The sequence below is a fragment of the Nerophis ophidion genome, linkage group LG10 (assembly GCF_033978795.1).
Source record: "Nerophis ophidion isolate RoL-2023_Sa linkage group LG10, RoL_Noph_v1.0, whole genome shotgun sequence".
In the NCBI taxonomy this organism is placed as follows: domain Eukaryota; kingdom Metazoa; phylum Chordata; class Actinopteri; order Syngnathiformes; family Syngnathidae; genus Nerophis; species Nerophis ophidion.
Window position 1 is genome coordinate 60,429,080 of NC_084620.1, and position 12,998 is coordinate 60,442,077.

The 12,998-nt window shown below is 40.6% G+C and overlaps 1 protein-coding gene across 10 annotated transcripts in view; it reads left to right on the forward strand.

Moving 5' to 3' along the window:
* The window catches only part of atxn7l1 (ataxin 7-like 1), a 49,982-nt gene that overhangs the window by 34,791 nt on the left and 2,193 nt on the right, over positions 1-12,998 (forward strand). For 9 of the 10 annotated variants that reach the window (XM_061914313.1, XM_061914314.1, XM_061914312.1 and 6 more), the window contains 6 exons: positions 1,213-1,460; positions 4,964-5,180; positions 5,258-5,379; positions 5,458-5,916; positions 7,858-8,071; positions 12,932-12,981. In XM_061914313.1, coding sequence (XP_061770297.1) covers positions 1,213-1,460; positions 4,964-5,180; positions 5,258-5,379; positions 5,458-5,916; positions 7,858-8,071; positions 12,932-12,981 — 1,310 coding nt within the window. Of the gene's footprint in view, positions 1-1,212; positions 1,461-4,963; positions 5,181-5,257; positions 5,380-5,457; positions 5,917-7,857; positions 8,072-12,349; positions 12,884-12,931; positions 12,982-12,998 lie in introns of those variants that run through there. The other variant, XM_061914318.1, reaches the window with a different exon arrangement.

Consider the following 12,998-nt stretch of genomic DNA (forward strand, 5'->3'; position numbering starts at 1 on the left):
GAGAGCCATATAATATTTTTTAACAATGAATAGAACTAAATGTGTGCATTTTTAAGTAATACCAACATTTTTAGAGTATAATAAGTCTCTTATTCTTTTTAATAACAATGTTATCCTGAAGCTAACCAATAATAAATCAAATACATCTTACCATTAATGCGACTTCTTGAACAGGTGCGGTAGAAAACGGATTGATGGATTAAAATGCATGAGAATGTTTTATATTTTGAACTTTATTTTTAACATTGTGATTACCAGCGGAATTATTCATTACTTATCGTGTTAAGCAATGTCAGCTAAGATTTATCTAAGAGCCAGATGCAGTCATCAAAAGAGCCACATCTGGCTCTAGAGCCGTAGGTTCCCTACCCCTGCTTTATTACCTCTTGCTTTGATTGAAAGTCCAGTTTAGAAAACGGTTTTATTTTAGATATGTAATCCTCCATGTTAAAAGTGCAAGCGAGAGGAAAAAATAAACGATCGCTTCTCACTTTTGCTGCTTGTTGTCACTTCTTCTGCAGCAAGGAGTCGCAAGAAGGTTCACTAGCGCCCTCTACCACCAGGAGGCAGGAGTCATTTAATGACTCATATTTGACACACGCAGCTACGGTATATTAATAAAACATAGCTGCTTACTGTTCTTTTTAGCATATTCAATAGCTTGGACCTTAAATCCTACTGAATAGCTCTTAATCTTCTTCCCGTTATGCGATTTCAAATTATTGAAATCAGCCTCCTACATTTTGAAAATGATGACAGGTGAAGTGTCACTCGTGACGTGACGAGTTTGACCCGGCGGGAATTCTTGACATGCGCTGATAAAAATAATGTTTTGCGAAAAGAGTTTGACCCGGCAGCAATTCTAGGCAGGCGCATAGTTTATTCCCCGGCGGCAATTCAAGGAAATACGCTAGGTATCCGTTGTCATTTTATGCGTCTAATTTTGTTTTCTTTTCTCCCCATTATACTCATTCACCTGGGAAGTTTTTAGCGGCCTCAGTTAGAATGCTTAGTAGTAAAAATAATGTTGACATTAAAAGCATATTTTTAAGACCTATTAACAAGTTATTTTCACTAATCCACCAAACATTGCAATCTTGCCCCATGTATACTTTCAACTTGCAAACTAAGAAAGCCAGCATGCCTAAACACTGTCTGGCTCCCCTTCAAAACAAAACAAAGTAACAAGAAAATTGTTCTCCCTTCTTGCAGACTCACTCGTTAACCCACCGCCGAGGCGTTCCAGGTCGAAAGAAACATTTTGACATCCTCCTGGCCGAGCACAGAGGCAGGACCAAGGAGAAGGAGGGGGCAAAGGACAAGGACAAGGAGGGAAACGACAGCTGCAGCCCGAGTCTCGCGTCACAAGAGGCCACAGCAAGTCCGAGCAAGCCTCCCTGCCCGAATGGACGACCCCTGTCCAGCCTGAAACTAAGGCTGGCAAACGCACACATACCCAGGTATGACAAAACCACACTGCATGCATGCATTTCTGCCACCAGGTGATGCTGCAAACAAGCATTTAAGGAGAGTATTGTGGTAAACTCATCTCCTTTTTCTATTTATGGTCGCTGCTTCATTCAACCTCCCCTCATCGGATCATCATCACTTTTTCATTTACCGTATTTTCCCGAACATAGGGCGCACCGGATTATAAGGAGCACCGCCGATGAGCGAGTCTAGTCAGGTCTATTTGCATACAAAAGGCGCACCGGATTATAGGGGGCATTAAAGGGGTCATATTTTATTTTATTTTTTCTAAATTGAAAACAATACCACGTGGTTCTTTGGTCAAAATGTTGCATAGATGATGTTTTACAGATCATCTCCAAGCCGCTTTTTGACGGTCGCTTCAGGATGCGCCGTTTTGTGGGCGGTCTTATTTACATAGCTCACCTTCGACACCGTCTTTTCCACGTCATCTCTGTTGTAGCGGTGTAGCGTGCAAGGACGGGAGTGGAAGACGTGTCAAAAGGTGGTCAAAATACTTACTCAGTGGCCTAGTGGTTAGAGTGTCCGCCCTGACATCGGTAGGTTGTGAGTCATACCAAAGACTATAAAAATGGAATCCATTACCTTCCTGCTTGGCACTCAGCATCAAGGGTTGGAATTGGGGGTTAAATCACCAAAAATGATTCCCGGGCGCGGCACTACTGCTGCCCACTGCTCCCCTCACCTCCCAGGGGGTATTCAAGGGTGATGGGTCAAATGCAGAGGACAAATTTCACCACACCTAGTGTGTGTGTGACAATCATTGCTACTTTAACTTAATGACATTCAGACTTTACTTCAATCAATAACTGAGCAGCGTCTCCTCATCCGTGGCTCAGTAGTGCAACAACAACTCCCGAAATGTGTCCTGGGAAAAAACGTCTGACCAGAACTCCCTAACAACTAAAGGTTCTTGGGTAAATAATGTAAACTCACTACACCGGTATGTTTTAGCGCTTTCATGGCGAGTTTACCGACAGATATAAGTAAGAACTTTACACTACTTTATATTAGAAATGGCAACAGCAGAGGAAGAGTGTCCCATAACAAGACCATAGAGAAAAAGAAGAAGCTTATCGACTAACTTATTTTCAGGACTTATGCAGATCCCAAATACAGATCAGCAGGTACCAGATGGTAAGAAAAGTTGCTTTTGCATAATATTGCGAAACAAAACGCCAGATAATATGTCTTACCTTATACATACACCATAATATTACTCGTATGTTGAAACACAGTACAATCAGTATAAGAATCAGAAATACTTTAATAATTCCTGAGAGGAAATGAATATTTTCAGCACACTCCCATTTAAGAGCGTGCAAACATTACAGGGAGACAGAACAGGATTGCTGACGGGTCTGGCAACTTCCGGCGCGCCTTACAAAATTGGTGAGAAACAGGGAGAAGAAGGGGGGGAGAAAAAAAAAACATCACAAAAACTTCCATCAAGCGGTGCAGCTTCATAGCTTACCAAAGTCGTACTAAAATATTTTGATAGATTTTTGAGCCTGTGTGTAATGTTCTATATTTTCAATGGAACATATATACCCTGCCTTCCGCCCAAATGCAGCTAAACTAGGCTCCAGCGACCCCAAAAGGGACAGGCGGTAGAAAATGGATGGATGGATGGCATATAAAATGTTGGTGTTGCTTACTTGAGTCATATTGCAGTCCACACATATCTATTATGTGTGACTGCCATCTACTGGTCACACTTTTTATTTCACCATGTACCAAACAAAATAGCTTTGAGGTCGGTCATCACAACCAAAATGACTCCGTCCATTAGGCGCACTGGTTTGGTTATAAGGCGCACTGTCGATTTTTGAGAAAATGGAAGGCTTTTAAGTGCGCCTTATAGCCCGAAAAATACGGTAACTGCGAATGTTTGTGTGTCCCACGATTCGATTCAATATCGATTTTTGGGGTCGCGATTCATTTGTAAATCTATTTTTTTCGATTCAACGTGATTCTCGATTAAAAAACGATATTTTTCCGATTCAAAACGATTCTGTATTCATTCAATACATAGGACAGGGGTAGGGAACCTATGGCTCTAGAGCCAGATGTGGCTCTTTTGATGACTACATATGGCTCTCAGATAATTATATTTATATAGCGCTTTTCTCTAGTGACTCAAAGTGCTTTACAAAGTGACACCCAATATCTAAGTTACATTTAAACCAGTGTGGGTGGCACTGAGGGCAGGTGTGTAAAGTGTCTTGCCCAAGGACACAACGGCAGTGACTAGGATGGCGGAAGCGGGAATCGAACCTGGAACCCTCAGGTTGCTAGCACGGCCACTCTATCAACCGAGCTATGCCGAGTAACCGTGTAATACTCTTCCATATCAGTAGGTGGCAGTCGGTAGCTAATTGCTTTGTAGATGTGGGAAACAGCGGGAGGCAGTGTGCAGGTAAAAAGGTGTCTAATGCTATGGCTCTAGAGCCAGATGACTGCATCTGGCTCTCAGATAAATCTTAGCTTACATTGCTTAACACGATAAGTAATGAATAATTCGGCTGGTAATCAGTTTCAAAAATAACGTTCAAATTATAAAACATTCTCATGCAATTTAATCCAACCATCCGTTTCCTACCGCACCTGTTCAAGATGTCGCATTAATGGTAAGAAGAATTATAGGTATTATTGGTTAACTTTTATATTAACAATGTTGTTAAAAAGAATAAGAGACTTATTATACTCTACAAATGTTGGTCATACTTAAAAATGCACGAATTTAGTTGTCTTCAGTGTTGAAAAATATTATATGGCTCTTACGGAAATACATTGTGAAATATTTGGCTTTCATGGCTCTCTCAGCCAAAAAGGTTCCCGACCCCTGACATAGGATTTCAGCAGGATCTACCCCAGTCTGCTGACATGCAACCAGAGTAGTAGATTTTTGTAAAAAGCTTTTATAATTGTAAACGACGACGTTTGCAATAATGTAAATTTGTGTTAACTATTAAATGAACCAAAAACATGACTTATTTTATCTTTGTGAAAACATTGGACACAGTGTGTTGTCAAGCTTATGAGATGCCATACAAGTGTAAGCCACTGTGACACTATTGTTATTTTATTTTTATTTTTATAAATGTGTAATGATAATGTCAATGAGGGATTTTTAATCACTGCTATACTGAAATTATAACTAATATTGATACTGTTGTTGATAATATTCATTTTTGTTTCACTACTTCTGGTTTGTTCTGTGTTGTGTTTGTGTCTCCTCTCAATTGCTCTGTTTATTGCAGTTCTGAGTGTTGCTGGCTCAGGTTTGGTTTTGGAATTGGATTGCATTGTTATGGTATTGCTGTTTAGTGGTTTGTTGGATTGATTAGAAAAAAAAAAAAAAAGAATTGATTCTTAATCGCACAACGTGAGAATCGCTATTCAAATTCAAATCGATTTTTTCCCCACACCCCTAGTAACTGCTATCAATTTTTTTTCTCACCGACTGCAGGGTTCCAGGCATTACCGCCTCTACTCCTCAGCCTCAAACAACCGCTTCCTTTCCCGCCCCAGCCTCCAATCCGGAGCCGCCACCCCACTCTTGTCCAGCGACAGCAGGTGGAGAAGGCGGCCGACTCTCCAGCGACGAAGCAGAGGCGGAGACTCCAGAGGACGCTGACAGACCGCCTGCCTTTCACTTCTCAAATGTCCATCCTAAGCCTTCAGGGGTAAATACTGCAGCATTAAGACATTTTTATTAAGAAAATACTACATATTTACCTTAATGCTCATCTCTTGTGGGCAGTTCTGCATATTCAACAGCAGGCTCATGGGACGAGGCCATTTTGTGTTCGACAGGCGATGGGACAAGATGAGGCTGGCGCTCCAGAACATGGTGGAGAAACACCTCAATGCACAAATGTGGAGGTCAGTGTTCCGATTTGTGTCAGTCTCACATCCAACTTAAAATGTGCGGCTTAACCCCAAAAAAGTTTCTTGTTCCAGGAAGGTTCCACTTGCAGCCGAGAGTCTCCCCTCAGCTTCACCCTCTGGCACTTCACAGCTGGCGCACCCTCCCTCTCCAAAGTCAGACACTTTTACCTCCACGTCCAATCCCGTCTCTTGTGGGGTTTCTCTGTCAGCACCCGGAGGCCTTACTTTCAAAGATGCTCACCTTTCCACGCTAGGAGTTTCCCGTCACGCCGCGCACAAGGTCAGTCGCCTAACCAAAGAGAGAGAGGACTCTCGATTGGGGGCCGACGTCAGAAAAAACTCTTCCTGCTCCTTTCCAACTGTGGACACTCATAAGAGAAACGGGACCAGCTATCATCCGACACAGCAAAGGTCAGGGGGGCCAGGTGCCACCCCTGCAAGGAAAAAGGGACACGGTCCAGAAGGAAATGGACTTTGGAGCTACAGTGACCGTTGGTTAACGAGAGCAGAGGGATCCCACAGCCGTAGCAGGTGAGTGGAGGTCACATTAGGTACCGTATTTTTCGGATTATAAGTCGCTCCGGAGTATAAATTACACCGGCCGAAAATGCATGATAAAGAAGAAAAAAAGCATATAACGTATTTCCTTGAATTGCCGCTGGGGCGCTAATTAATTTAAACCGCCTTCTCATTCCGGCGCTTATCAAAGGCATGCGGTAAAGGCAAGCATGCGCTAATTATTTTAAAACCTCTTCTCACTCCGGCGCTCACCAAAGGCATGTGGTAAATTTAGGCCTGCGCTTATAAATTTGAGTGTGATGTCAGGATACCATCATGAAAAGCACATTTAATAAAAAAAAACGTTACTATGGTCTTACCTTTACTTATAAATGAAGTCCATGCGCAGCTCCTTCTGATCAAAAGCATCGATAACTTGTTTATAGAAGTCTTCCCTATCTTTCTTCGGTTTTAAAAGTCTCCGTCTCGATGGAGATTTTCCTTTTTTACCTCCTGCTTCGATTGAAAGTCCAGTTTAGAAAACTTCTTATTTTAGATATGTAATCCTCCATGTTAAAAGTGCAAGCGAGAGGAAAAAATAACGACCGCTGCTCACTCTTGCTGCTTGTTGTCACTTCTTCTGTAGCCGAGTAGTCGCAAGAAGGATCACTAGCGCCCTCTACCACCAGGAGGCGGGAGTCATTTAATGACTCATATTTGACACACGCAGCTACGGTATATTAATAAAACATGCTTACTGTCCTTTTTAGCATATTCAATAGCTTGGACCTTAAATCCTACTGAATAGCTCTTAATCTTCTTCCCTTTATGCGATTTCAAATGATTGAAATCAGCCTCCTCCATTTTGAAAATGCTGACAGGTGAAGTGTCACTCGTGACGTGACGAGTTTGACCCGGCGGAAATTCTAGGCATATGCTAATCATTTTGCGAAACGAGTTTGTCCCGGCGTTAATCCTGAGCCGGCGGTAATGCTAAGCATGCACTAATTATTTTGTCAAACGAGTTTGACCCGGCAGTAATTCTAGGCAGGTGCATACTATATACCCGGCGGCAAGTCAAGGTAATACGGTATACGTCGCACTGGAGTATAAGTTGCATCTGCAGAAAACGCATAATAAAGAAGGGAAAAAACATATATTAGTCACACTGCAGTCAGTATAAGTCGCATTTTTGGGTGAAATTTATTTGATAAAACCCAACACCAAGAATAGACATTTGAAAGGCAATTTAAAATAAATAAAGAATAGTGAACAATAAGTGTAGGTTATATGAGGCATAAATAAGCAACTGCTATGTTAACCTAACATATTATGGTAAGAGCCATTCAAATAACTAGAACATATAGAACATGCTATACCTTTACCAAACAAACTGTCACCCCTAATCGATAAATTCGATGAAATCTTCTTCCTCGATGTCGCTTCTAAACAACTCTGCCAACTCCAAAGGTATGCGCCACTTCCTCTTGTCCTTTTCTGCTGCATATTTCACTAGAGCCAGCTTGTAATCTTCAGTACATGATCTCCTTTTCGGTGCCATTTTTGTTCAGTCCTTCTCAGTTTTTATAAGTTACCGCCAACGATGAAATGATCCATTTTAATAGCTACGGCAGTAGCATATAGCATATAACAGTTAGCATCCCATGACCCACAATGCACTTCTGCCATGACCCGCCCCTGCCGAATTCTTATTGGTTGACGTGTATGTGACTATTGTGGACATTTTCTTCGTCTCTTCCGCGAATGAGATAAATAATATTATTTGATATTTTACGGTAATGTGTTAATAATTTCACACATAAGTCACTCAAGTACATGTCGCACCCGCGACCAAACTGTGAAAAAAACAGCGACTTATAGTCCGAAAAATACGGTACCTCTAATATACAGAAGCTGTATCACAAATTGACGGATTGTCATTAACTACAAATTCCTGCCTCTCATCCTCCTTAGTCGCAATCACGCCAACAGCAGTAAACTTTACCCGTCAAGCATGGAGCTGTCTCCCGCCTCCAGCCAGACTCCTTCTTCCTCTGGAGCCCTGACTTATGGGCGTAAAGCAGAGGGGCGGAAGAGGAGGAGCCCCAGCTCTTACGACAGGAAGGCTGTCAACAAACTGAGCCGGCTCGACGCCTTATTTGGGAATGATAGTGAATCCCAAAAACAGGTAAGTTATCTTGTAGGAATTCCTTTAAATGTGGTGAATATTTGTCCTCTAGGTGAGTATTAAACCTGAAGTTGGAGGGATACAGCTGTAAACAATAATAATAGTTTTATTAGTGTGTATGCTTGCAACATACCACACAACTATTATGGCCTAGAATTACAAAGCACTTTTATATTTCATAGGCTGATTGGCACCACTAAATGGTCCCTAGTGTGTGAATGTTGTCTGTCTGTCTGTGTTGGGCCTGTCATGAGGTGGCAACTTGTCCTGGGTGAACCCTGCCTAATAGGCTGCTACACGCCAACGCGACCCAAAGAGGGAAGAGCGGTAGAATGTGGAAAGATGGGTTTAAACAAATTAGAGAAAACGAATAAACAAAATACAATACAACATACACTTTCAGAAAACATGTTAACAATAAAAGTAAAATAACTTGTAATTTCAGAAAACACAATAAAGGTGAAACAACTTACACTTTCAGAAAACATATTAACAATAAAAGTTAAAAAAAAAATTGACATTTCAGATAACATATTAAAGGTGGCAAAACTTACAATTTCAGAAAACACATTAACGAAATAGTGAAACAACTTACAATTTCAGAAAACATATTTCAGGTAGAACAACTTAGAATTTCAAAAAACACATAAATAAAAGTTTAAAAAACTTAGAATTTCAGAAACTACATTAACAAAATGTGAAACAACTTAGAATTTCAGGAACCACATTAAAGGTGAAACGACTTACAATTTAAGAAACAACATTATCAAAAGGTGAACAACTTACAATTTCAGAAAACATATTAAAGGTGAAACAACTTACAATTTTAGAAAACACATTAACAAAATATAAAACAACTTACAATTTCAGAAACATTATCAAAAGCTGAACAACTTACAATTTCAGAAAACACATTAACAAAAGTTGAAACAATGTACAATTTCAGAAAACACATTAAAGGTGAAACAACTTAGAATTTCAGAAACAGCATTATCAAAAGTTGAAACAATGTACAATTTCATAAAACACATTAACAAAAGGTAAAAAAACTTACAGTTTTAGAAACCACATTAAAACAAAGCAAAACACTTTATAATTTCAGAAACCACATTCATTAAATGCAGGACAACTTACTATTTCATAAAAGACATTGGCAAAAAGTGAAATAACTTACAATTTCAGAAAATATATTAACAAAAAGCGCAACAACTTACTTTACAAGTACAATAACCGTAAAGGGAATGTCCCAAATCATGGTTTGCGTAGAAGTACGTTTTTTTGTCTTTTGTTAGTATGTTGTATGAAATGTAAAAATGTTTTGCACTTCCAGGCCAGCGTACACGACAAAAGAGGTCACAAGTGGGCGATGGACAACTTGTAACATCACCCCAGTCCTGTAGGAGGCAGTAGTGTGCATCATAGGCAAGCAAACCATATGGAACACTGCATGCCACAATAATAAAAACCATAGACATGTTCTAAGGGAACGCAGCATCGAGCTCTACTGCCTACTGGTGCTAACGAGACGCGGGGCCGCCATCTTGGAGTGGTGATCCGCTCCACTCAGTGCAATTCATTTGACAGAAGCTAGAACTGTCAGGGCATTTAATTCATCTTACCTCACTGAATACCACTCATTTACACAATCTTTTTTGTCATACTATTATAAACGACACATGTTTTGGCATGTTTTATTATTCGTAGTTTGCTTAACAGTCATAAAATATTATTCTATATGCTATAAGTGACCAGACGTCCGAAATCAAAACTGGGAATATAATCCCAGAGAAGGGGGAAAAAAACGGTCAGCTATTTTTAAGTTGAAGAAACAATATGATTAGGTTATATATACATGCATATATCCTACATAAATGATGTATGAACACATTAGATATCTATATATCTTAGGGACCTATAGACTGTATCTCTGTTGCTGCAGCAGCAGAGAGGTCATGCTCCCCCAGAAGATTTCTTTGTGATTTTCACATACAAATCAAGCATTCTAGTGCATTCTGACAAAATAATGAAGACAAAATAGAAATTTTCTTAGGTTTGCAGAGAACTACCTTATTTCCTTGAATTGCTGCCGGGGCGCTAATTAATTTAAAACCTCTTCTCTTTTCGGCGTTTACCAAAGCCATGCGGTAAAGGCAAGCATGCGCTAATTAACTTAAAACCTCTTCTCACTCCAGCGTTTACCAAAGGCATGCGGTAAATTTAGGCCTGCGCTTAAAAATTTGAGTGAGATGTAAGGATACCATCATGAAAAGCACATTTACTAAAAAAAAGTTATTATGGTCTTACCTTTACTTATAAATGAAGTCCATGTGCAGCTCCTTCTGTTCAAAAGCATCCATAACTTGTTTATAGAAGTCTTCCTTATCTTTCTTCAGTTTTAAAAGTCTCTCTGTCTCGATGGAGATCTTCCTTTATTACCTCCTGCTTCGATTGAAAGTCCAGTTTAGAAAACTGTTTTATTTTAGATATGTAATCCTCCATGTTAAAAGTGCAAGCGAGAGGAAAAAATAAACGATCGCTGCTCACTCTTGCTGCTTGTTGTCACTTCTTCTGCAACCGAGTAGTCGGAAGAAGGATCACTAGCGCCCTCTACCACCAGGAAGCGGGAGTCATTTAATGACTGATATTTGACACAGGCAGCTACGGTATTTTAATAAAACATAGCTGCTTACTGTTCTTTTTAGCATTTTCAATAGCTTGGACCTTAAATCCTACTGAATAGCTCCTAATCTTCTTCCCTTTATGCGATTTCAAATGATTGAAATCAGCCTCCTCCATTTTGAAAATGATGACAGGGGAAGTGTCACTCGTGACGTGATGAATTTGAACCGGCGGAAATTCTACGCATATGCTAATTATTTTGCAAAACGAGTTTGACCCGGCGGAAATTCTAGACTTGCGCTAATAAAAATAATATTTTGCGAAACGAGTTTGACCCGGCGTTAATCCTGAGCCGGCGGTAATGCTAAGCATGCGCTAATTATTTTGCGAAAAAAGTTTGACCCGGCAGTAATTCTAGGCAGGCGCATACTCACCTCCCAGGGGGTGAAGAAGGGCATGGGTCAAATGCAGAGGACAAATCTCGCCACACCTGGTGTGACAATCATTGGTACTTTTAACTTTTTTTTTTTAACTATATACCCGGCGGCAATTCAAGGAAATACGGTATATACAATATGCACACATTCTTTTCACAAAATACAACCAATAGTACATTAACGTTAAATCTTACTTACCACGATTCCTATTTTCAACAGTCCACTCATTTGAGCAAGAAATCGCTTGTTTTCTACCTGTCAACTGTCAGTTTAGGCCATACTTGCCAACCCTCCCCGATTTTTCCAGGAGACTCACGAATTTCAGTGCCCCTCCCGAATATCTCCCGCGGCAACCATTCTACCGAATTTCTCCCGATTTCCACCCGGACAACAATATTGGGAGCATGCCTTAAAGGCTCTGCCTTTAGCGGGTGTGTATAATGTAGCCCGGAAGAGTTAGGGATGCATGGGATTTTGGGTATTTGTTCTGTTGTGTTTTTGTTGTGTTACGGTGCGGATATTCTCCCGAAATGTGTTTCTCAATCTTGTTTGGTGTGGGTTCACAGTGTGGCGCAAATTAGTAAGAGTGCTAAAGTTGTTAATATCACAACCCTCAGTGTAACCTGTATGGCTGTTGAACTTGCAGTCACTTCCATGTGAGTACAGAAACTACATTCAACTGGGCTTACAAGCCGTTAGTTTAGGTTGTAGATGGCGTTAAAGACAGTGTCATCATAACATGCCCTTGTTAATGATGATTGGGTGAAAATCAACTGATACTTGAGAGAATAATGGCTCTCTAGTTTGGAAGTCTCCCAGAAAAATTGCGTTGACGAGTGTGCTGCTGTCAAGCGTCACTCATATAAATCTCGCGGGCGGCACCAACATTTAATTTTCATATTAAGGTGTTTAATTTTCATATTAATGTGTGACCCCTGCTTTATACATAACACAAAGCAGAAAAAAACTCTGTATGCAGTATCATTTCATATTAAGTTTCAAAAGTGTCTTGTGGCCCCTATTGTTTTCTTTATTTTGTGAAACAGGTCAAAATGGCTCTTTGAGTGGTAAAGGTTGCCGACCCCTGACTTAAAAGATGTCTATGACAAAAAACTATTTTTGGAAAGAAAAAGAAAAGTCATAGTTTGCTTTGCGCCTTAATAAATCCACCAATCAAACACGCTCCACCTGTTTAAAGTTTCCGTGTTCCTTTCCCCCGCAGGCCAAGTTGCACCACTGACACCTGTTTGCTAGATTGTCAGAGCAGCTGTGTCGTATGTGACCTTTGACCTCCCCAGCTACCGACTGCATCGTCTGGGAAACCTTCTCCCGCTGAGCAAACGGGGCTCCTTTTCTGGCCTGATTGGAGGACACTAGCTCTGCCCATCACTGTGCTCCTCCCATTTTTGTCCCCCCAGCACGCTTCATTTTTAGCAGTTTGAGGAATAATCTGTGATGGTTTGAAGGTTTTCTTTTTGGTTTAGACGGCAAACTCTCTGGGTTGGGTTCTGTCCAGCTTCTCCTTCCTTCTTTTACGTTACACGGCGTTTTTAATCCTCTTTTTGTCCCATGGACTATCTTTTGAAGTGCTCTTACTGGCCTGGCCTCCTTCGCGCTTCCTTTCCTTCCAGAAGTGCCACACTCGGACCCGCTCACACTCACATTGTGTTTCAATATAGGAGAGAACGTTTATTTTCATGTTCTTTCGGTCGGAATCATTTTGTCATTCTGATGAAAGAAGTATAAGTGTTGAAAATGTGTACATATCTGGTAATTATTATCTTTTTTGTATTTATTAATGAAGCTCCCCGACTTGATACCAACTGAAGATAGGAGGACAATTTCACAGCGCAGGTTTGGTTTATCCCCAC